General features: G+C 41.8%; 1 protein-coding gene across 5 annotated transcripts in view; it reads left to right on the top strand.

Moving 5' to 3' along the window:
• The window catches only part of ARHGEF28 (Rho guanine nucleotide exchange factor 28), a 134,257-nt gene that overhangs the window by 2,209 nt on the left and 106,027 nt on the right, over positions 1–26,021 (top strand). For all 5 annotated transcript variants that reach the window (XM_042804848.1, XM_042804847.1, XM_042804846.1 and 2 more), the window contains exon 2: positions 5,889–5,932. In XM_042804848.1, the coding sequence (XP_042660782.1) occupies positions 5,900–5,932 (33 nt within the window). In that variant the 5' untranslated portion in view covers positions 5,889–5,899. The remainder of the gene's footprint in view (positions 1–5,888; positions 5,933–26,021) is intronic.

Genomic DNA, 26,021 nt, shown 5'->3' with positions numbered 1-26,021 from the left:
TTAAACACGCAGTATATTCCCTGGGTTTTGTCAGTTATAGCAGTTTGGTGGATGGCCAATACTGAGTGATGATGAAGTGTAACAGATAGCACTGGAGCATGGATTTGAAGGTGTTTGGAGAACCAAATGTTTCTGGTCCACTTCTCTGCTACCTTGTCAGTAGACTGTACAACTGTGCTGTATGAGCTCTTTAATGTGTTTTCTTTTGGTCTGGTCTCATGGCTTCACAATGCCCAAACTAGGAAGTAGTAAATTCTAAAAGCCATTTAAAAAATTCATCCTTAAAAAGCTACTGTCTTTGTCAAAACAGGCATTAGAAGGAGTAAGGGAGGGGGGGGGGGCGAGACAGATGTCTGGCAATGGCATCAAACAGATTTTATTTTGTTTTAGTGAACTTTACATATAAATTTGGTTTTATTTTTGTCTTTCAGTAATGTATAACCCACATTTCAAATTTTTAAGGTTTCTAAAATCTAGAGCCCATTTTATTTCTAGTCTAAATGAAAATGCTACATTAAGAATGTTAATACAGGAATGTGTAAAGAATACATTTTGCCAACCTCAGGCTTCTGTCTAAGAGGCATTTTTCTGGAGTTGTTTTTGTGTTTTAAAACCCAAATCTATTTTGAAAAGGTTAAAAAATGTGACCCATTTTTGGAGACTTTAAATATTTTTCCTGCTAAGGAGCACGAAATGGCTGTGGCTTTAACAAATTAAAGAAATATTATAGGCATGAATGGGGTGATGTTTTTGGAGGAAGATTAAAGTTTCGTTTTGTCTGAAATTATTGAAGAGAGCTATTTTAAAAGGTGTTTAGCTGCATTTCTTCTGTTCACTTCCTTCAAGAACAACTAATGTGTGGTGAAGTAATCAACACTAGTGCAAGCCGCTTCATTATAAATTTAATAGGCAAGGGTTTATTTTACCTCTCAGTTTGAATACTGTTAGAAGGCAGTAAATGAATGTGCTTGTGAAGCTGCTAGCTGAGGGTTTTTCTTTGTCCCCGCCCTATCCCCCATGCTCTAGGTGTTCAGGAGAGCCAACTGTAAAAACGAAAAATCCTGTCAAAATCATTGGCTTTAAAGGTGTAAAACTCTGATTTTGGGAATGTAGTATTTATTACATGTGTATGTTCAGCTTGCTACTTTTTTTCTTTCATTTTATGCTTCCATGGTCTTTTAATCAGCTGGTTGGGAAGCTGTGAGCAAGTCTTTAAGAATACATACATAGTGTAACTCGAATTCTGTAAATTCAAAAATACAGTTTGGTTCAGTTGCTGTGCTTGTTGAGAGGGAGCAGTGGGATGAACCTTATTAATGGAAACTGGCTGGTCTGTGAGCACCACATTGGAATCTCACTGTTTTTGGAGAGTTTTGAGATCTGAGAAGTATAAACACAGTACGTACAGTAATTTGATCCATCTTAGAGGCTGTCTTGTGGGTTGATGTAGCGCTTACCTCCTACAGGCTATTGCATGGTAAAAAAATAATACAGCAGTGATAATGGTGTTGTGTAACAGTCATCCAGTGGAAGAAATCTTGATAGAAGACCTCTTAGTATGCATGTGCTGCTAGATTTCTACAATGCACCAGATGTTTTGCTTAGACAACAATGTTAGATTTTAAAGCATCACAAATGATGCTCTGGGGATTCCTGCCTACCTTCCAGTGGCTTCTTGGTGGGATGCATCCTTGCTTTCCTGGTGTTCCAGTTGATCAGAAGTAAAGATTTAATGTGATTTTCTTGATGGTGGTGATAAGACTGTAATTCTCAGTGTTTTATAAACAAGAGTTTCAATGTGATCATCATCAAAAAGAAATACGATTTAAAAAGGAAGAATTAAATTCCAAGGCACCTGTGAAGCATCACTGGGGGTTTATTTACATAGTTTGACAGTTTTGACATTCAGTCAGTTGCTTTACAGTTTATGAAACAGCAGTAGTGGTCTGTGGCACAGAGGTGTGGATTTATGGTCTGGAAGGAGAATATAGGGAACAGGGTCCAAAGACCTCATCTTTGTTATCTTTGAACTGATATATGTAAGAGAAGTATGAAGTATATATTTTACACCACTGCTTATACTTTGCAGAGGTTGGCAAGTCTTGCACAAACTGTGGTCTGGTGCTGTGTTACGGCAGCAGCAGAACTCTCCTGAGTTAAGTGAAGTCCCTACGAGTGGCTGCTGGATCATAGAGCAGCATCAAAGCCAGAGTCCTGTCTTCACCTTCTCTGTGTCTTTCTCCCACAGTTATATCCTTTACTGACAGGGAAGAGGAGAAAGGCAAGTTGTGAGTTGTAAGCCAAGTTGCTGTAGGATCAGAAAATGTCCTTTTGTGTTTAGGAAAATGCTGATGATACACAGGAGGTGCTAGGACAGGCAAATAGTCATCACAGTGTTGGCTGAAGGGTCACCTTGTCAACGAGTAGAAATGCCTTTCCACAGAGATTTAGATAATGCAGTCCCTTATCTAATTTCTTTGGTGTGTCCAAAAGTTTGATAACTGATATATTTTACAGTAAAATGCAGTTAAATCAATACCAATGTTTTTATTTTCCATCTGTTTGTTTCCTTATTGTGGTCCTTCTAATATATCTTGCTAACTGGGGAAACCATAATATAAAATGCTAAAATTTGTAATGTTGAAAGAAATTGGATATATGAGAGTCCCATAATTGGCAACCAATAAATAAAATATTGAGTGAGGAAAGGTGTTGGAGGGATAATTGAAATGTCTTTGCATCTTCGATAAAACCGAAAATACTTGTTGGTGTTCATCTCAATAACTAGAGCTGGTCAGAAGACTGGCAATAGCATTTGACTCTAGGTTTAAAGGGAGATTGAAGATTGAAAAAAAAGTTAATTAAATAAAATTATTTTAAAGATTTTTTGTTCTTTTCTGTATATTTACCTCTGCTCGACTGAAACATGCTGCAAGTCTGTCCAGTTTGCAGCACATAACAATAAATGCTTCCATTAAATTTATTGCTAAACTGGATAGTGAAAAGGTCTTTTTCCATGTATAGATGAATCCTGCTACTGCTGATGATGGAATGAGCTCAATATTTGTGGGCAATGGCTGAAACTGGACCTGTTTGTCTGTTAGATGCCCGTCCTGGTGGTTTCTGTGTCAGAGGCACAGATGTCAGAGGAAGAGATCAGGTGTTGCTCTGTGAAATGATGTGTATTCATGATGTCGGGTAGCTTGACCTTCCCCTTGCTGTGCGGAGTAGGGTAGCTTCTCAGCACCCAAGAGTGGTTGTCTACATGGCACCTCTTGGGCGCTGGGGACCCTGCTTTTTGGGGAGCTGAGCAGAGATCTTTGCTGTACAGAGGAGGTGAGCGGTAGGGTGCATGTGACAGTGGCTCCTTCAGTCCCTTGCTCTGATACGGAGGTTGCACAAGAGCTGCTCCATAGCCAGAGCTGAGTGTTTCCTCCCTACAGGCATCCTCTTCTTCTTCCTGCCCCTCCCAGCCACTTCCCGCAGCCAGGCTGAGTTACTGTAAGCCCCAGATGGAGGAAAGACGTGAGCCATTTGTGTAATACTTTTTTCTAAAAGACCAGCACTCTTGAGAATGTGAGTAAAGCGGAAGAGGTTGCTTAGTGCTGTGTGTTGACATTTATTGGTTCTTCTGAGGGAAGCTATTGGTTCTTCTGAGGTACACCTTTATATCCAGGAAACACCATTATAAGCTGTTTTGTCAGGGGACCGCATGTTGAAAGTACTGATCATATTTCAACATAGTTCTAGTCAGTGCTGTATGGAAAACATTGATTGCTTCATATGAGCTAAATCTGCAGGTTATTTATCCACTCAGGATCTGTATTGAGCTTGGTACTTAGCATTTCTGAACCGCCATGCTCCCAGGGGATCCACAGTGCGACACAAAGGGTGAAGGGAACTGAAGTCAGCATGGCGTCATGTCTCCAATGAGTTGTGTTTGTCTTATCCAGTACAAAAGAAGTTTATTGTACTGGTGGTGCAATGATAATTCCCCAGGGGAAGGGCTAAATTATGCCTTCTTGTTCACACCTGCAGTAGAATAGGTAGACTAAACTGGATACCTGCCTTTCTCATCCTTGCGAAGGAGGAAGATGTTACCATATGTCCCTTGAGGCTCTGGAGGCCAAAATAATCATGACAGAAGAAACCAGCAGTAGGTCTTACTCTGTTGACATGTCATAATGATTTGAATGTGCTCATATTTTCTTGCAGAGGGGATGGCGTTCAGTTTGGATGTGTTCCTTTAAAGAGGGGGGAACCTTTGCAGGTGAAGGGATTTTATGCAGCAGAATAAAGCAATGGTGTGAAACAGATGGCTGGCATGTCTGTCATTTCAACCAACCATGAAGTGATGCCCTGTATGTGTGTAATCTGTGTGTGGCAGTAGTTGTGTGCTGGTGACAGGTCTGGGATAGAAGTTAATGTGCTTCATCTGTTCTGTAAGGTGACACTTGTGAAAAACTCCACCTTAAAGTACTCCTTGTGGAATTAATGTTACAGTTTCTTAATTTCTATTGTAACCCTGCTTTCTTCTGTACAGACAGGTCTGTGCTTCCCATGCTGCTGATCTTAAGGTTGTGTTCAGGATGCTCTTGCTGGGAACTGCAGAGCTTTGTCTCTGTCTGTCAAAGCGAGACGCCTTGGAGTCAGCTGCAGGATACCTCCTCCCTCTGCAGAAAATAAGAAACCCCTCTGTCTGAGTCTTACTGCTGACTAGGCTGGCTGGATTAGTGTTTGCCTAGACACAGTTTTCTTACAATATGAGAGAGGTTTCTGTTTTGGCTAAACATTTGTGGCCAGTGATCTTGTAAAGGGCTTTGCCGTCTGTTTTAAAGTTATGCTGAAGTCAAACTGCGAGAATGTAGGTACCTGTGAATGTGGATGAATTGACAGGCACCAGGAAATGCGTATTAGCAAACTTGTGGTTTAAAAGGAGTGTGTGCTAGAGTGGTGGGGGTGATTTTGAGTTCTGATTTAAGGTGTGCATTTAATTTCTGCAGGGAACTTCTCAAATCCTATCTGACTCATAGCAGGCTCTACTTATGCATTAACAAGCAATGAGCGCTGCACAACTGTGTTGTTCTTGGAAACTGTTCAGCTGTAAAAACGAGGCCACATCTGAGCTGAGACAGTCTCCTCTTAAGACAGACTCTCTTTTTTCGTAGCCTGTTTCAGCAAGTAGAAGATGACTTGTGTGCAGTTGTTGAGCCCACCTTGGTGTTTTAAAGATTTGGAGTTCCTTCTGGTATACTTTTCTAATTTGACAGGAATATTATTTTTAGAGTATGAATTTTGAGGATGTAGTGAGTTTGCGTTCTAATAATAGAAATCAAGAGTTGTTAAGATGATTGTAATTGTAGTAATTCCAGTGATGACTTATATCAGTAACTTGCTGTTTAGGGTAGTTAAGGTGATCTGCCTTTGGGATAACTTCCATGAAGTTGCTAAAAAACCAATGCCAGACACTTGGGACATTGATGTGGAGTAAAAGTTGCTACAACTACACCTTGAGGTTGAATTCCATTTTTTCCCCTAGAGATATGAAACGCTGCAATTCCCGGTACTTCATTTTCTGCAACTACAAATGTCTCAGTGGCTGGGCTCAGCCTGACCTGTTTTGTTTACTGTGTGTATTGTGTGAAAAGCACACAGCATGTTAACTAAGACCAGCTACCCCTCCTCCATCCTTACACAGGCATCATTACACCAGCTTTTCCTCACTCTGAGGAAATTTGGGGCAACTGGATAGCTGATTAGCTTAATATCCTTTTTTTTCCCCCTAATTCTGGACAATGTCGACTTAGTTTGCAGACTTGAATGGGGCGTAATGATATCAATGCCTCCTGATGGGTGTGTAATAATTCCATGGTTTATTCTGTTTCTAGATGCTGTGACAATGGAGTTGAGCTGCACTGAAGTACCTCTTTATGTAAGTTCTACAACACTAGGCTTCTGCCCGGAGGGTCGCTTTCTTTTGGGTAACGGCTCATTCAAAAGCAGGGTGATTGAAACCAAAAACCATTCTCTGGTTGTCTGAGACCGCAGGCTGTTGAATGTTGCTGTCTGATTCAGGCATGTGTGGGGATGATAGTTTTCAGTACTGTGGCTCAGTTCTCTGAAGTAAGTTTAAATTTGTTTTCCCTTTATGATTATTATTTTCTTCTCCTTCAGTAGTCTCAAAACTGTTTTCAAAAGGTTTCAAAAGCAGAGTTACTGCCTGTGAAGAGACAGCACTGACTCCCTCTGTCTCACAATTTGAGGCTGTTTTTTCCTTATAAAATTCCAAATTACTATTCTCTTCACTTCCTCAAAGCAGGAAACTATGTTATGTCAAATAATGAGTAAGCTGGTTTGTAACCAAATGGATTTTTTTCTTCAAAACCTGAAGTGATTCCTTAAAATAGATGAACTCTGAGTTCAAAAACAGGTAGTAACAAGAGTGAGGACATAGATTAGATAAGCTTAATTCACTTGGTGACTTCAATGGGATGTGGGTATAAGGATTAAAATTTAGGCAGTCTAGTCATTATTATTAATAAACCACAGTTGTGTTTTTTGGCTTCTTCTGTGCATTTTGCAGTGAGAATGGTAGTAGCAGGGATTCATGAATACTGGTTGTGTGGGAGGATAGTGGGAGGGCACTGAATGGTTTTCAGAAGGGTTTTAAAAGGTCAAACAAAGATATAAACAAAACAGTTATCTGCTTATTGTGTTGAGATACGGGTGGAAATGGAGGAGTACAAATAATCTGTACCCCAGAGTACTGAAGGAACATATGATTTCTAATGCACCAGCATGAGTTTTCATTGTATTTGTCAGTTTGGGAGTAGGAACCTCAGGCTCACAAAAATTAGATGTAGTATCTTTAAAGGCGGTGGGGAGTTGGGGGAGGGAATTATGAGGCCTGCTCATGTGGTGTTGACTGTGTGGTACAAGGTTTTAAAAACAGATTTTGACAGAAAGAATAATCAAGGACACAGTGCTAATGGCTAAAATTCAATATGGTTTTATCACAGGGGGCTGAGTCAGACTGGTCTGATATCTTCCCACGATAAGATAACTGACCACTTAGAGAAGGGCAGTGCAATGGCCTTAATCCAAGTTGTTGAAAATTAAACATTTGATACTGTGTCTCACAGGAAATTCTTACAGAAGATAAAGAAGGTGGAGATTAATACAAAGAGATAAGAGTATATGGATACTGCAAGAACAATTATTAGGGTAGAGAGAAAGATATTACAAGTGATACTCTTTAAGGATCATACTGAAGGCTAATTCTGTTTAATATTTTGATTATAACCCTGAAAGTCAGATGTAGGCTTGTGAAATCAATCTGTGGACATCATAATATTGGGAGATGTTGGTTAGTACTGAGGAGAATCGAGTTGTTACGTGGGACGATTGAATTTTCCCACCCTTTATTTACTCCAGTTAACAGGAGCATGGTACAAAGCTGTGCATTTGGTGACTAATAGTCTTTTATGAACTAGGGACTGATAAAGTGGAAGCAGAGGGGACTTGGGGTGTATTAGTCACCTGTAGGGTGATGGATGTGAGAATGTGATTTTAGTTGGGAACATTTGCCCTAAGCTTTGCACAAGCAAGAACCTGTATTGGACCTGAGCTTTAATAACTTGCTGGTTGTGGCCCTGAGCTTTGATAACTCTCTAGTTGTGGTCTGTAGCCTCTCATCTAACTTACTAGAAACAAGATGAAAGTGGTTTGGATTGCTGTTAGGCAGTTACCAACTTGTTTTGTTGTGGAGGGAGCAGGTGGAGGTGGTGCTTTTATTCCCCAGTGTCCTACCAAACTCGAGGATAGTGGATGTCCAGAGACTTGCAGCGGGAGCACCTAGGGTGAGTTTCCCAGAAATTGTGACTGGTAATTTTTTAACAGACTCCTTTATTTTGTTTAGGTGAGTGTGTGTGTATGTCAAGGGTATGTAAAGGGTACGTAAAGCCTTCAGGGCTCCTGCAGGGAATGGGAAGGGGCTATGTGAATACCCTAAGGTGACAGAGAAAGATTCAAGATTGTCTCTCAACCCCCATGTAAAACTTGAGGAGGTCTTGGTGGACCTTATACTGATCATCTGAAGTTGATGTAGTTGCTCTGGTGAGTTAGTGTCGGAAGGTGTTGCAGCATCACAGTCTTGCCTGTCACAGTATTGTTCCTAATTGAGTACTTCTCAGTGCATCTGGGAAGATCAAAGATCTCTGTCCTTCTTGAAAAAGTCCTTGAGTCAAGACACCGCTTTTCTCTTAGTTCAGTCCAATTACTTCATCAGTTCTGGAAACTCATTTCAGTTCCTCCTGCTTTATTTGCATAACTTTGCTGAAGAACACAATCAAATCAGCATTTAAATGAGACATAAAAAGTTTTTTCTGACTGTGTGATTCCCTAGACAGTTTTCGTTAAGCAGTTCTGTGGCTAGCTGAGCTTGTCTAAATTCTGTTGAATCTTCATCCATGAGGAGGGACAGAGAAAGCATCTCTTGGGAGGACTGAGGGAACATGACAAATATTTGAACTGCAGTGAATTCAGGTATTTCTTTGATGTGTTCCAGTCCCTTTTAAAGGGCACAGTAGAACTACAGAATACTGTGTCTTGGCAATTGCATACTGTTCACATGCAACTTTAAAAATGTCAGCATACTGTTATAACACATTATTTTCCATAGGAAAAGTAGAAGTGGTCAAAAGGCAGGAAATAATCCCTTCTTTCCAGTTGCTATGAAAGCATAGGTTTTTGTTCTTTGAGAGAAAGAGAGATCTATTGTATGCTGGGTCCAAAATTAGGATGCTTATCACACTGTATTTAAACATGCTTAACATCTGTATCAGGTGGATTTTACAATCTTCTTTATTCCAGGAATGTCTGTCTGAGAGGCTTCATGTCAAATTATCTGAGAGTAACTGCAGTTCTGTGTTTATAATACACATTTTTAAAGATTATGTGCAAGGTACTTCGTTGACTTGCTGTATGTGAACAGCTGTTACACAGCTGGAGGATGCATCCATATATCACTGTTACTTCAAACTGTCACACTTTGTCAGTGCTGAATTTCTTTGCAAATTTAAAATAGCATGCATGATCTGGTCGGCCAAGTGACAGCTGTTTGTTTTTTTGTTTTTTTTTTTTTTTTTAAGAGGATGTGTGTTCAGAAAGCTCAAGAACCTTGCTGCATAATACAATTTTTGTGAAATACAATTTAAAAATACTCTATGAAATTACTCCATTTCAAAAATGCATTATTTTTATATACTTCTCTTTATATGTAATTTTTGTGGCAGCAATACATTAAAATCTAATTACAACAGACATAAATGTCATGATTTAAAAAATAAACGGTAATGAAACAGAATATTAACTATTTGAAGCACATATTTTTCAGTTAATTTGAGGAGCCTGTTTCTGGCTTCTAGACAGCAAAATACTGTTAACCACATCATAAAATTACTCCCTATAAGTCACTCTGATTTTCAGAATTTACTAGTCAAGGATAAACTGAAACATCATACATGTTTTATCTTCTTTCAATGCTAATAATACATTGTTTAAATAAGTAGAACTTGAATTTAAATAGCTTTCACCCTCCTAAGTAATGCTTTTTTAACTGATACAAATAAAATTATATTTACTCAGTTCTTCCTGTAAGGAAAGCAGCGAGCTGAGTCTTTTAATTTTATAGTATACTAAACACAGTATATGGAATAAGGCCATGCTGTCTTCAGGTGTCCAATGGTTTCACTGTAGACGCTAAAAAAGACTAGTCCTGAAAGATAAAAAGCAAAACATTTGATGAAGCTCTTTTCAGATATTAAATATGGTATTTGTTCCTCTTATTTAAAGCAGCTTCTAGTGTGGAAAAGCAGATCTCTAATGGAAAAATCCTTCCTTCCTATATAATGGTAGGTGACTGGGTTTTGTTTGGGTTTTTTGTTTTTTTAAAGAAATGTTATTGAATACCAACAATGATCTTTGATACTGGCAAAGAAATATCGTGCTGCCGTGGGGCAAACACACCATAGGAGTAGTCAGCTTTCAAGAGCAGAAAATAAGTGATCTCAGAAGTTTGTAAATTATTCTGTTAAGAGCCTGGTGAATGTTTCCAGTGGGAGCAGCAGAGAGAAATAAAGAGATGCCGAGCCATGGACGATATCCACAGCAGTTCCCTGTAGACATCAGAGAGGCCTCATCTTCCAGGGGGATGACACTGGAGGTTATGCATCCATTCTGGTTTTCCAAAGAAGTATTTGGATGTTAATTCTCTGTGAACAGGCAGTAACACCAGCTCCCAGCTTCAAGACTCAAGATCTCCTGGAAAATAAAACTTCTACTTGGTCCTGTACTGTACATTGCATAATATTCTTGAAATGCACTTTCCTAAGGTATCACATGCTCATGCCTACAACCACGGGAGTTGGCTAAAAGTGCTTGAAGTCAAAGCTTAATTAAACTCTTATGTATTCTGCTACACCAGATTTCTCCCTCTTAAGTGTATCTGCTGTTTTGCTCTTGTTTGGAGTTGGGTTTTGTTTCTGATGCTGTAGGTGTCAAGGAGGAAGGGGTGCTTATGTATTCACTGTTTAATACAGATGTATTGAAGTATTCCTACAAATGGTGAGGGTTCAGCATGTTTTCCTCTGACTGGGTGAGGGAGGGCTGAATGTAGGATGTGGCACCGGGCTGCTCGCAGCCACGGAGCATCCGAGTACCTGGAGACTCTCCCACCTTAGATAAGCTCAACAGTGGTCTTTACCTGAGCCCAGTCCTCAGAGTGTCAATCATGTTAAGTTTTCTAGGGTTTCTTTTTCCCTGACTTTTTTCTGTCCATCATATTTCCTCCTAGTGGTCTTTATAGAATTTGCATGGTCATGCCTGTTCTTTGCTTGTCTGGCTATTTGTTTGGGTTGGTGATTTGCTATGGGTGATGTGATATTGGCTTAATGCACTCTATACTAGAAGCCTATGTTTTCCATCACTGTAATAATGTGAGTGCCTGATGATCTTTGTAGTACAATGCTCTTTTGTAGTCAGGAGATGTTTAACTTAATTTACAAAGGAGGTCTGAGATGAGATAAGTGCAGCAATGTGCCTAAAATATAAGAAAGGTGTGGTGAAACACACTCCTGTCTAGGTTTCTCAGATCCTAACCTAGGATGCTAGGATGGGGCAACATCCTTCCTCTGTAACCTGTTTAGAAGTTAAATATGTCTGTATGAAGAACATTTCCGTGCATGGTAGTTTGTTTTGCTTTGATGGTGAGTGAAAGCTGCTTCTAGTGCAGCTTATTCATGGCATGTCCCATCAGTGGAGGTGCATCCCGTCGGATGCAAGTGCATCCCATCTCATTTACGGTTCCAAAGAAAGGAGTGCTGCTGCTTTAAATGGAGGCAGAAAGAGGGAGGTGCATCGAATCTGCATGCACAGTGATCGCCCCTCCGAGTATAATTGGGAGCCAGAAGAACCATGTCTTGAACTTCGTCCCCTCATCCTGCGGGGAAACAAGAGGTATCGAGGTCAAGGGCTGTTGTCACGAGGGTTTGGGGCACTTGACGCAGCATGTCATGAATTCATATGCTAGTTCATATGCACATGCAAACCTGTGCCCCATCCACACCGGCGTTTCTCTTCACCATTGCGCGGCTGGAGCTCAGCCTCGGTAGCAGTGGAGGAGTGAGTGGCAGCCTGGTGTCCATGGCTGGCCGCCCAGGTGGGCTTGCTCCGAGCAAGTTGAGGTGACAGTGTAGCTTCCCTGCTGCCTCCACATTAAGTGCTGGCCCAGTAGGTTGATTCTCTTAAGAGAGAGTAGAAGTGCAAAATTGGAAATTAAATGCTGGCGTGGGCAAGACAATCTGGAAGCTTTTTTATCACATGCAATATACCTGTAGCCTATCCTTACAAAGGCATGTCTGTATTACAATCTCAGTTAATTATCCCTTGGATCCATGCTGGTTTATTTCCTTCTGTCATTAAGTAACAATTTTGAAGGTCTTTTGATCTTTTGTTACTTTTCCAAAGGATATACCCTCCTTCCAGGAGTTTTTGAGCAAACACCTGGGCTACTGCCAGGTTCATTAGCATCTTCACTGTTTTCTTAATCTGTGATTTTGTGGTTCCTCATGGATGAGCTGGCATAATTCCCTGGGACTCAGTTGAAAACACAACTGCTTATTTACAGGTACCTTGGCTGTAGAAGATATTTGAGTAAGGAACGGAGTTGAGAAAGTGAAATGAGGGACATGTTTCATACTCAAGAGGCACAGACAACAACAGCAAATGCCCGAACTGATTTTTAAAGTTCTTCAAATCAAAGCCTGCTGCACTGATGGACAAATTAACTACCTGGATATCTGTAGATGAGAAACATAGTGAAACAGAAATTTAAAGTATTTTAGTTTGCAAATAGGCTCATTTCATTATCCAGTAAAAAAATACGTATGCCAGTAGGCACTGGCCAAAGAATGAAGCAAGGGAGAGCTCTGTTTAGCCAGCTGCCGAGAACCATCCTACCTTGCCCCATTGCTGGCTTTTGTCCTTCCCCTCTGAATTAGCTGTGGTGCTGTTGCACCATCTGCACACTCGACTGCAGCAGCATGGATGGGGAAAAACAACTGCAGTTTCATAGTGGACTACTTTCAGGTCAGTTTCAGAATATGCATGGCTGTTCTACAGCAGAGGAAACTAAAGACAAAGGTTTAAAATTAGGAGTCAAAGTCCTGTTGAAAAGATCGGAAGGCAAAGGGTAATAGAAAGTTCAATTTGAAAATACTAGGTTAATGCATTTCCAGAGATGGAATTAACCTGGTACTCTGTCAGCAACTTCTAGATGTCTGGGCTGTTTTTACCTCAAAGGTGAGAGTTTTCCAAAGTGCCCTGTGTTGGTTGATGTTGCTCCAGCTGAAGACAATGGTAAAGTGCACTCTGATATTCACACAAACCTGAACACTCCTGAAATTTTCAGTTCTGCATTGAGGCCCATGCTAAAGGTGATTAAATAAACAGGGTTTTATTTTTGCTCTAGCAGTGTGTCTGGGAATAATTTGAGCACATCTGCTGGAAAACGTTCGGAAGTCTATAGGCAAAAGGGACTCTGAAAACACTTGGTGAGACAGTTAGAAAGCTGTGAATCATCTTGTTTGTCAGGAAGAATTTGAAAAGTATTTTTCTAAAGTACATTATTTCTATGCCTAGTTAGAGCTAGAGGGACAAATGAGCTGTAATTGTTACCTTCTTCACAAATGCATTGGTTTCATGTGCATGAGAACTGGGAAACAGAATTAATAGAAATAATTCAACAATGTTATTCTGTTTTCTAAGTGGTTGAAGTGAAGTTCAAATGGGGATATGATTCCAGCATGCTTTTGCATGATATGAGTAGGAAGTGGCAGTAGGACTTACATATTCATCCCAAAGTGAATAGTTGATTGTCTACCTTGCCAAGTTGTGTGCTTTCCCAGTTCTTCCATGCCAAACTAAGGAGAGTTCAGATGGGAAGAGAGGTGGAAAGGGCTAGAGTTTTCCATGGTGGGATACAGGTTTTGTATTTTCTGCTCTTGCCAGGTGTTCAGTCTCTTCTGGCACTTTGTGGAAAGAAGCCAGTTTCTATCCTGTCTTGCCCATCCCGTGCTTTCATGTTTGCTGTTGCAGTAGGGTTGGACATATCCTGGACCAGTCTATGTGTTCAACCAGGCCGAAACCACTGTCTCATTTAGATGTTGATTTCAAAACACAAAAGAGAAATGCGGTTTAAAGTGTAAAAGTGTGTTGGGCTTCCAGTGTGCATTTGCTAATGCACAGATCTGTGTTTGCTGGCCTTATCCAGCACTGGCTGGAGTCATGAGTGTTTTATTGTTGACCCCTATGGGAGCCTGGTCACGTCCATCGTGGGGAGCTTGCATGGGGGGCACACAGAAGAGTGTGCACAGGCTGGCCTGTGTTTGAATGCAAACTCGCTGCCTGAACGAGACTGAAGAAATGCATGTGAAAGAATGAGATCTGTTTTAAAATACATGAAGGAAAAGCGCAGGTACTTCAAAGCATGTCCATCAGCAGTTGGATCATTTTTTGCTTCCATGGTGTATTATTTTTCCTCCATTTTTTGTTTCCCTGTTCAGTCCTTAGGTTGGGATTTTTCTGGGCAGGGACTTTGTGCTTACATGTGTTTGTGTAGTGTCTGCCACAGTGGAGCACTGATGTCACATAGGACACAAGAATGATAAATAATCTGATTTATATATTTTAAATAAAGTCAACTGAAAGAAGTAACACCTTTTTTGTTGTTAACAGTTACATGGCAGAATGGATGTTCCTTTTCTATTAATATGCCTATTGCAGAACTTTTCCGACCTGTGTATATGAACAGCTCATTCCCAAGCTTCTTAATTCATCTGTATGATTTTATGCACCAACATAAATTGTGTTGCCATTGACAGCAAAATACTGAATGATATTTTTAACAACAGACCAGCAAGAATGTTAGTACATGTTTTGGTACTGTGTAATGCTTGAAAATATTTTTTTTTTTTGCTGCTTCTTTTTCTTATTTTTCTTTTTTCCCCTTCATTCTGATAAAGGTCTCCAGGCTATTTTTAGTTTTATCCATCAGTTTCAGAATTAGAATATATGCCATTTTCCACAAGTATTGATTACTTTGCCATATGGGAGACTGAAGACTTTTCTTCACCTTAAGTGTTGTCACGATTTGATGGTGTACTAAGCACAGCTTTTATACTGCTGCTGACAAGTTAAAGAAAATAGTGGCCCTGTGATGCAGAGTACTGATTTGCTATAAACTTGCTCTCTGGTTCAGATTATTTAAAAACTTTGGTAGATTAATTCAACACCAGCAGCCAGATAAGGTACTGTCTCTTTTCCTACTGCTGACATACAGCAGGCATAAAAAGCACAAAGCCAGCATCAACTCTGTATTGTGTGTTCTCACTACTTCAACAGAAATGAGATTGTGTGCCCAGGTCTGGCATGGGTCAGGTTACTGTGTCCGGGTGCTGCTCATGGTGATGTGCAAATGGTCTTGATGCCACTGGTGCCTTTAAATGAGAGACTTGTCAGCCTGTGCTGAGGAAGGAATTAGTGGATATTTTAAATCTGTTCATCGTTATGATTTGCAGAATCAGTGCGAGGTTTCTCGCTCTTGGCTGAGTTCCTGAAGTCACCTACTTGTGACCATATGAAGTGTCAGAACTTCTGTGTATGGCACTAGAATACATTTCTGAAATGGCTGGTTGTTCAAGTTATACTATATTTACATGCCTATTGATCTTCCATTATGAGTTAATCCTTTCAGAAGTAGAGTTGCTCCTTTGCCCTGCCATCACCAGTAGAGCAGTACAGCATGAAAGCTTTATGTGACACCTGCATCAGAGCATTACGCTTTTTTGACCGGCTGCTTGCTGCATGCCATGCTGTTTGTCTGTGGCCTAAAACTGTGCCAGGCTTCCCTTGCAACCTTGGTGAACCATAAGCTCCTGCTGTGCTTGTGTTTGACATCATTTTGGGGATGGGACTTTGCATCAGGAATGAAAGCAATGCGAGCTGGAAGAGCTGACAGAAACTAAACAAAAAGCAAAGGGCTGACTGAGAGGATGCAACTGTAGAAAAAGGACTGAAGAGGGCAATTTTTTATGATAAGATGCTATAGAAATGTTGCGGTTTGAGCCCAGAGGGCAACTGAGCACCACACAGCTGCTTACTCACTCCTTCCCTCTCAGGAATGGGAAGGAGAAAATAAAGCAAAAGATTGGGGAATCGAGATAAGGACATGGAAGGGTGGCTCACCCATCATGCTTACAGGCAAAAGACAGACTCCTTAGGGGAAGAAAAAACCAGAACATCACTTTAATTCAAACACTAACAAAGGCAAAACTTAGCAGACAAGGTGAGACAGTGTGAAGTGCCACCACATCCAAAATACACCTCCTTTCAAGCTTCCCTTCTTCCCAGGCTCAACTGTGCTCTGGCGCTGGGAGGACTGCAACGCGTGGGGGTGACCTATGCAGGAGCAGCTTGGGAATGGCTACATCCCGTGGGAAGGACTCACACCAGGGAATGGTCATGGAGAACTGTCTCCAGTGGGAGGGGAGTCATGTGGAGCAGGGGAGGAATGTGCAGCGTTCCCTCCACCTCCCAAGCAGGAAGGAGCAGCGAGCCGACTGTAACCCCCATCCCCTGCCCCCTGCACTGCTGGGGGGGGGAGGCAGAGAGATCGGGAGCAGAGCTGAGCTGGGGAAGAAGGGAGTGGCTGGGGGAGCTGTATTTTGGATGTGGTGGCATTTCTCACTGTCCCACCTTGTCTGTTAAGTGTTGTCTTTTTGTTTGAATTAAAGTGATGTTCTGTTTTTTTCTTCCCCTAAGGAGTCTGTCTTTTGTCGGTAGCCATAATGGGTGAGACACCCCTCCCTGTCCTTATCTCGATTCCCTAGCCTTTTGCTTTATTTTCTCCTTCCCATTCCTGAGGCAAAAGGGGTGAGTGAGCAGCTGCGTGGTGCTCAGTTGCCCTCTGGGCTCAAACCAGGACAGTTATTGACAGGCTAGAGCTCAGCCTGAGCATGAAAACAGCTGTACAGGTATGGAGGCCGTGCTGAATTGTTTAATGCAGCCTTCTGACATGTTGCTGGCCATTTCATATCAACCAGCTGTTGTGTTTTCAAGGCCAAAGACTTGTTAGGCCCTTAAAAAAGCAAAAATATATACCAGCTGTGGAAGGTGGGAGAGGCCAGAGAGGGGATTGTCTGTGCGGGAGCAAGTTCTCAGTGCTGTGTGTTAGGTGACCATGTGGGTGTTGCTTTCAGAACAAGTTGGACAAAATCCATCTTTGATGAATAACTTGGTCAGCATTGATCCTGCCTTGAGGCAGGGGAGTCAGCTAGTTGACTTCTTACGATCTCTTCCATCCTTGTTCTTTTTTGCGTGAACTGTACTTTTGTCATTGGTTTGGATGTAACAGAGTGCTTTATTTTTTTCCAGTTTATTTGGGCTACTTAGTGGTCAAAAAGGGGCAATAGCTTCTACCAACCCTTATTTTTCCTTTCACAAAGGCATCGCATCTAAGCCAAAATGATGATCTTGATGTTTCATATCAAAAGGGGGCTGTTTACCAGTTTTCATTAGGAAATTTCTCTGTTAGTGCTTTTCTTTTCAAGTTGTGTTGGAACCTCGCTAGAAGCATCTGTCAGATGATATTCTGGGATGCAAGTGGTTACCGAACCCTTTTCCCTCATTCTTTTGACGAGAGAGCTGCCTCAGCTGCTAGCCAGCGGGCTTCTCTTGTGCTGTCTTGCTTAAGTGAATGTGGGGGAGATGCTTCTTACTTGCAGTATCATGGAATGGTTTGGGTTAGAAGGGACTTTAAAGATTGGCTAGTTCCAATACCCCTGCCCATGGTCAGGGACACCTTCCACTAGACCTGGTTGCTCCAAGCCCCGTCCAACCTGGCCTTGAACCCTTCCAGGGAGGGGGCAGCCACAGCTTCTCTGGGCAACCTGTGCCAGTGCCCCACCACCCTCACAGGAAAGAATTCCTTCCTTATATCCAACCTAAATCTTCTTTAAACTCTTTCAGTTTAAAACCATTATCCCTTAGTTTAAAGCCATTATCCCTCATCCTATCGCTACACTCACTGACAAAGAGTTCCTCCCCATCTTTCCTGTAGGCTCCCTCTAAGTAATGGAAGGCTGCTATAAGGTCTCACTGAAGCCTTCGCTTCTCCAGGGTGAACCACCCCAACTCTCTCAGCCTGTCCTCGTCAGGGAGGTGCTCCATCCCCCTGATCATCATGGCCCTCCTGTGGACCTGCTTGGGCAGGTCCATGTCCCTCTTAATTTGGGGGCCCCAGAGCTGGACACAGTAGTCCAGATGGGGTGTCACCAGAGCAGAGCAGAGGGGAAGGATCCCCTCCCTTGACCCGCTGGCCACACTTCTCTTGATGCAGCCCAAGACACGGTTGGCTTTCTGGGCTGTGAGTGCACATTGCTGGCTCATAGTCAGTTTTCCATCCACTAATACCCCCAAGTCCTTCTCCACAGGGCTGCTCTCAATCCACTCATCACCCAGCGTTTATTTGTGCTTGGGTTTTCTCTGACCCATGTGCATGACCTTGCACTTGGCCTTGTTGAACTTCATGAAATTTGTACTTGTGCTCAGAGGTATCGATGCAAACACTTCCTCTATATTTCTCACAAAGCTGCCTCATGCTGAAGAAGTATCTAGAAATACTTGGTGTGTAAAGCTGGTGTTTGGAGAATCTGCCGTAGCTCGTTTCCCGCATGTAGGCAGTGTCTTGTGCACAGGCAGGGAGGCTGAAGACCAGCATTTTACCTAGTGTGAATGAGTGGGGTTCTTGAGATGCTGGTGGAGTTTTGTGGTGTAAATCAGCAGAGGACTGGATCTTCTCAAAGTAACTGTATGTGCATAATTAATTCTTATTAAAAAATCTGTGTGTAGGCTTTTGGGCAATATGTAATACAAAATATGACCATATCATCACATACTTTGTCTCCAGTCTGTATATGGAATTATGCTTGTTCTGTTAATCTGGATAGAAAATAGATTAATTATACTCAGTTGCTTCTCTTGACTCATTCAATTGTGGAAAAAAACCCCATTTGCTTTTAAGATGTTTTTAGCTATGCATTTAGAAAGTTAATGTTTATGGAGAAATATTCAGCTTTTATCTCCTATTTTGTTTTTCAGTTTGTTGTTCTTTTCCTTCCCTGGACGTAATTGCTGTTTCATTGTGTGTGTAGCCTTGAATACCATTGCATTTCATTCGTACAGGGCACATGCGTTCTTATGGAAGCCCATGACAGTGTTTACTGCAATCTGTTGACAAGAACCGTCCCATGGATTTTATAAAGATATCACTGAAGATTAGAAAGGCATGTTTATAAATTTGTCCTTGTTACTAATGATTTGAGTATGCTTTTTTTTGTGTGTTTATTTGCAATTTCTCTATTGCTTTTTTAGCATCTTTTGTGTAGGATTGTTTGTAGTTGTAGCTAAGTTGCAGCAAAAGTCATTGAAACTGTATGGCTGCTCAGAGAAATATCTTGCCACTGTTTTTGTCTAAGCACAAGTAAAATATGTTTAAACAATTAACCTTAAATATAAATATTTTGTGAAATGAATCTTTTGAACATAAATATAGAGATAATTACGTTAAATTGTAGTGAGTAGTGGCAGTTTGCATGGAGGAAAAAAATCCCATTATTGCTATCAGTACCTGGGGATTTGCATTTACTTTGAGATGTTGGGACTTGCATTTTGGGAACAAAGAAGCCATTTTTTTACCCCTGCACACAGATATTTTTCTTAGAGTATGTAATTACAAATGTGTCTGTTCATACAATTTTATTTACAGATAATATTCTTTAAAATGCTGGATAAAACATTATTTCTCAAGCTATTATGTTGCTTATAGTTTGGTAAAGACATTTTTAGCATACTTTGGAATATATTAATTTTATTGTAAAAGGGTGTTGGGAAAGTAAATTTATTCAGGTTGTGTATGCAAGGATAGGGACCGATCGTTGAAGTCTAGGTGTTAACCAGCATGATGGCCTGGATTTGGAAGCCCACGAAAGGTCTTTTTAGATTGCACCTATTTTGCTGGGGCGGGTTACTGGAGAAGAATAAGGTGTTACCTAACTGTATTCAAAGTGGAAGAAGCTTGGTTCAGGTTAAGGGCTGGTTATTTATTAGAGCATGGTGTGACTTGTAGCAGAGTAGGGATCAGACACACTGTAAAAAACCATGGATGCTCCTTTGGCCTGTCCCTCCTGCCTGGATGCCACCATGTCTCAGCTGTGAGGGTTTGCTACCTCCCTTCCCCTCTTCTCCTCATGGGGAGCCTGCCCCAGTCTCTCACGGGGATGCAGAAGAGGGTCTGAGCGTGGCTGGAGGTGGGAGCTCTTCTCATGAGGCTGTGGGGAGTCTGGTCTTTGCTGCTTTGTACCTGGGACATGGAGCTCCGGGGACCCTGATGCTGCATGCCTGACCTGGTCAGCTCTCGAGTGCCCTAGAGAAACCAAAGGAAAACATACATCTGAAAAACCTCTTTGGTTACGTTGAAAGAGTGCATAAACCTATAAATCCCATTGAAAACACAAACCTTCATAATCTTCTTGATGCTGGTGCCAGGGCAGTGTTTTCACTGGTAATAAAGGTATGCTTTCCTTTATGGATCCCAGGGAGGTCAAAACTGCCAAACACTTGCTAAGCCACAGGTTTAGAGCATTTAGAGTTGGATTCATGTCTCTTTTAATGTCCTCGTAGCTGCAGCCTCCTCTCCCCAGTCCTCCTGCATACTTTTTTTTTTTTTTTTTTTTTTTTTATTATTTCAAGGATTGCAGTGATAATCTTTGCTCTCATTAAATCGATGGCAAAATTTCTCCTGGCTTCAATGGAATGAGAGTTTCTCCCATGCTCTTTTTCTTCTGTACACTTTCTGGTACGTTTTTGCAGTTGGAGATGTTGATATGGCTGCCTGAAGTTCTCTGCTGTTACAGGCCTGGATGGTGTTTGAGGGATCTCTAGCTCCCTTGTGTCCCTGTGGTGATTGGATAGAGTTGAGCCGTTATTTTGAGTCACTCAGGTGTAAATCTCAGTAAAATAATGGCTGGCCGGTCTCAATAAGTTCCATTTGACTTTAAAATTTGCTTTCTCTACAAGTCCATCAGAATCAATACTATGTGAACTTGAGGGCAAGGACCTTCCCAAGCAGCTACCTGAGAAACCACCTGTGACCAGGGACTGTGTTTATTTGTCAAGGTGGTGAAGTGACACTTTGCTTCCCCTTGTTTTGTTTAAACGGGGATTGAACTATCTGAGGTACACATGGACCCTGAGATTCATGCTTAAGCACATAGAAATAAACCTGTAACTCCCTGTTACATTTTTCCAAGTTCATAAGGCTATAAATAAGCTTGTTAGGGAGAGGAGAGGATGGGAAAGAGGTTGAACTCTCATTAGACTGATGACCTGGTGAAAATAGTGTCAAAGACACATAGCAACTGGTGAATTGTCAGGAATCTGGCCCAGTGAACTCCTCTGGGTCCACACTTTCACAGCTGCCCTGTATTCAGGCCACTAGGTTGGTTTTTGAAAGATGAGGTGCCTGTGTGACTTATCTAGTTTGGATTTTGGTACCTAGAGGATGTGTTCTTGTCGTAGTCGAGATGGACAAAACTACAGTTGAGACAGACAAAACTACAAGACAGATTCTTCTTTAAAGCAAGTTTACACAAAAAGTCAAAAGCTCTTTATTGCTCTCCTCCTTTGTTCCTTTATCCTTTTACTACAGGGTGCACAGACTTTCCGGACCACCTACTGACATGCTCCTTCATGTATGTGTTCATACATTGCATGTTCATGGAAATGAACCCTGGCTCTTGCCAGAGTGGAGAAGCTAATATGCATAAGCTCATCACGCAAGCGTAGTAAGATGAAAAGTTCAAAATTTTAGTCTCCCAAGCTTTCTGGTATCTCTATCCACCTAAAACTAGTTCCAAGTACGGGGTTATCAGTTCTTCTGATGTGTCTCTTTTCTTATTGGTTCAGAGTTGTTATGCTCTTACTGCGGTCAATAAGCTTGCTCATCTTGCAGCTCCTCTTGTTCTTGTTTGCTCTCTCAGGGGTAGATTGGAATCTTTTCAAGGTCAAAGTTGTCCCTTCCCAGGGTCTCAGTCCAGCTGAGGTCCCCCACATGTTCTTATCCTCTAAATTGGTTCTATATTTAGAAATGCAGAAGTAGTATGCCATTTGGGCTGTGCTTCCAGCTGCAGTGTCTGGAATGAGCTCAGAACAAACTTCACTCTGTAGCAGCAGTGTCCCCATTTCAGGTACTGGGTATATTGTAATTTATTTCTGTTGTTTTTACTCTTTTTTACTGATATGTGTTTTAGGGCTGGATTGTGTACTTTTAAATGCTGACAACTGTAATTTTAATCTTTTCATGCTTTAGAGATAGGTCAGTGTCAGAGGGTTTTTGCAGACTTGAGAAGGTGCTTTGGTCATGACTTGCAGAATGAGGTGGGAAGCAGTGGAGAAGTGCTGTTGCCAGATGTGATGAGAGTGATGCAGAGCAAATGTTTTCTATGAGTATGAATTTATCCTGGAAATGTGTTTCAGTGTTGTTTACCTACACTATTTAATTGTTGTAATTATTGTAACAGTCTAGTGGATATGTTTTGATCTGGAGCCTGGATTGAGTGCTCAGGCTTTGTCAAGAAGAAGCTCTGTTTCAAGAGAAGTACCATCTCCCAGAAACCTGAAGGAAAGCCTTGTGAAGCAGAGAGGCATTGCTTTGGTGGAGGAATACATTACTGACTCAGAATTGCAAGATTCAGCCCACTTCCATCCTTCCTGTGTGCCTTGCTAGGAAAGGAGGAGGATGGAGATGGAATTGCTCCTGCTTATGTTGCTCTCTGAGTTCATTTGCCTGGAGAGGAAAGATCTGTTCAGGTAGTTCCTGCTGCAACCTGCTCCCTGGGCTGGGCTGGCCTTGCTCCTTGAGGGAGCCAGGAAATTAATGCCTCTGCAGAAAATGGGTATAATGGAAAGATATAAATTATCCCACAGATTTAAGCTAATAAATTATGCTCTTTTCTTAAAGGGCTAGTGTATGGCTTCTGAGTTTCCGTCTAGGTGAGCTTATTTTGTGTGTGCAAAGAAACTGATAGAGATCAAGTTCATACACATTTCTGAAGCTCTGTTGCACTTTTCTAACACCGAGCTTTAACAATTGCTACAAAACTTAATAATCCACAGTAGAATATAATATAATATAATAGAATAGAATAGAATAGAATAGAATAGAATAGAATAGAATAGAATAGAATAGAATAGAATAGAATAGAATAGAATAGAATAGAATAGAATAGAATAGAATAGAATAGGACAGGACAGACTCCTTAGGGGAATTAAAAAACAGAACATCACTTTAATTCAGACACTAACAAAAACAACACTTAGGAGACAAGGTGGGACAGTGAGAAGCGCCACCACATCCAAAATACACCTCCCGCAGCCACTCCCTTCTTCCCCAGCTCAGCTCTGCTCCCGATCTCTCTGCCTCTCCCCCCAGCGGCGCAGGGGGCAGGGGATGGGGGTTACAGTCAGCTCGCTGCTCCTTCCTTCTCGGGAGGTGGAGTGAACACTGCACATTCCTCCCCTGCTCCACGTGCTCCCCTCCCACTGGAGACAGTTCTCCATGACCGTTCCTTGGTGTGAGTCCTTCCCACGGGATGCAGCCGTACCCAAGCTGCTCCTGCGTGGTTCCCTCCCAGTGTGTTTCAGTCCTCCCAGCACCGAACTACAACAGTGGGGGCTTCTTCTCCCCTCAGAGTCCCGGCCTTCTTCAGGCTCAATCACCTGCTCCAGTGTGGGCTCCTCCACAGTGTGCGGGTCGGCCTCTGCTCCACCATGGACATCCATGGGTGGCAGGGCGGGGCAGCCCTGCTGTCTCACTGCAGGATACAGAGGTCTCTGCTCTGGTGCAGCTCCCCTCCTTCCTCCTCCTTCCTTCCACTGACCTGGGTGTTCACATGTGCGTGCTTCTTGTAACTCCTCCTTACAAGTCCCAACCACCTCCCAGGTTCCCCTTCTTAAATACGTTCTTGCAGAGGCACAGCCACCATCACTAATTGGCTCGGCCCGGGCCACAGTTGGGTCTGTCTTGGAGCTGTGGGAGCGCTTGAGAAGCTTCTCACAGGGGCCACTGCTGTGAAAACAACCACCATCCAAAAACCAACACCAGTCACACAAACCCAGCACAAATGCATATATTTTTGAACATTTGTATATGGTGTGGGACATCCTAAGGTGTTGTGTTTTTTTTTTTTTTTTTTTTTTTTTTTTTTGTTTTTTTTTGTTGTTGTTTTGTTGTTTTTTTTTTTTAATATCTTCTAATCGAGTTCTCTGTATCAGTCTCTTTCCCAGACTTTCACATGACAAATGCTGGGGTGTATCATCCTTGGGAGAAGTTTCTGGCCTAAAGCTCTTCAATGTGTTAATCAAAGTTGTGGAAGAAATGTACAGTTGTTTCTAGTAAGCAGCAATAAGGTAGCAAGCAGCTTTCAATAAAATGGTGAGTTACCTGTGTTCGGAGCTGATAGCATGGTGATGTCAATGCCCTTGAGTGATCTGCATTTAAATGCAGCTACAGGCAAGGTCATACATCCAAAACCAGAGTGCAAAGACCTCTGCAAAGAACTAAATAAGATGGCAGACTTTTCCCTCATCTCCTCTTCCTCCTTCTTCACCCAGAAAGGCTGCATTTTGGTATATCTGGGCAGCTAGCTGAATCCTTCTGCCTTTTCCAGCTGCAGGGTCTGGAGGAGACTTACAACATACATCACTTTATCCAAGTATTTTTCTACCTAGGAGTTTTCTAGAATGGACTGCAGGTGATGTTTGTCTGAAGAAAAAGCTTAATTAAATAGTTCTTGTAACAAAGTTGGCTTCACACAAAGGAAATGAACACTGTGCTAATTACAGTGTTGTCTCACTGTAGCTTGCTCCACAGCTGTGAAAAGGAATGGGAAAGCACCCTAGATGCATGCATAGACATGCACCGGGACACCTCTCACAGCAGCAGTAGAAGCATTCTTAGAGTTCGGTGGTATTTTTGTTTTCATGTGTGTACTGAACAAGCCCTCTGCCAGCAATGTTTGGAGGGAAGTGCAAGTGGTCATAAGAGTGGGAAGGCCTGGTCTGTCAAATAAACACATTTGTCCCAGCAGTACAAATGGACTGTGGGTGCAGCCATCTCCACCAGAGTCACATCTGTTTGTGATTTTGTCTATCTGCATTACAACATCTTTTTTTTATTAGTACATATACATATATAAGGATGTAGATTATATGTATGCTACATATGCAACTTATTGTCTGTTAGTTATATTAACTGTACAATAACTGTATTAAAATCTACAAAACAGATTTTGCAAATTTAGGAAGGGAATTGGTCAAACATCATATGAGGTTCTTCTTTCTGGTTTCAGTCTGTCCTATGAACTCCATTACTTTAGCAGCATATAGATTCCTGGTGCTTTGATTGGAAGTATTACTTTATGTTCAGATCTGACATTAAATAGATGTAATTCTGAAGTAAGGGAAGACTGTGCTGAAGAAAGAGAATCTTAAGTATCCAGGTTTAAATGTAGTATTAGATACATTTTGAACAGCCACGGCATTCCCTTTAGCACGTCTGATTTTCTTTCTTTCATGTCTTTCCCAAAGGGTGGCTAGCATTTCTTACCTTATAAAGATCAAAGTTGCCATGGAGGTTGGTATTAAATGTCTCCAAAGTACAGTAAGTATGCCTTCCCAAACATGGGCTAAGATAGGCTCTGCTGTGTGTAGATCTGAAGCTGGGGTGAAGGGTATAGCTCAGATGGGAGGATGAGGGGAGCAGATGGGGTGATGCGTGGTAGAAGAGGAGTTGTCCTGTGAGAGAGCAGGGAGCAGCATGGCTGGCACAGGGCATGGCTGCATGGGACAAGTGTTGTGTAAAGTAGTGGAGGGACAGGAAGGGGAGAAAGTGCAGTGGTGAACTCCATCAGTAGTAGGATGCAAGTGAGAAAGATTTTCAGGTGGTGAGAAAGGGAGATGGCATAACGGCACCCGGGGTATTTTGGAGAGTCGTAGACGAGAAGAAAAAAGGTACCTTGCAGCTAGAGCAAAAGGCATTTGTAGTGGTCTGAACAGCAGAACAATGCATGTTTTAATAGTGGCAGCAAGGAAGAAGATGGTGTAACTGAGCAACATGGAATGAGAATATCTGAAGACAGGATGGATGTGGTGGCAATGGGAAGTGCTGAAGTTGATGATAGGAGCTTGTCCTTTCTGAAATAACTGTTTCCGGTGACAGGTGTGATAACCATGCAGAATCAAAAAAGTTGTAGCTTAGTATTCCCCTGTGAAAGTTACTTCCTCTGTTGTCTTTGATTCCTCTAGTAATACAGGGTTTAACCCTCTTTTTGGATCATGTGGGATTTTCC

Source organism: Tyto alba, unplaced genomic scaffold (genome assembly GCF_018691265.1).
Source record: "Tyto alba isolate M040663 unplaced genomic scaffold, T.alba_DEE_v4.0 Super-Scaffold_42, whole genome shotgun sequence".
Taxonomy (NCBI): domain Eukaryota; kingdom Metazoa; phylum Chordata; class Aves; order Strigiformes; family Tytonidae; genus Tyto; species Tyto alba.
Note: the sequence above shows the minus strand (reverse complement) of the source record. Positions and strands in the feature narration are given on the sequence as shown.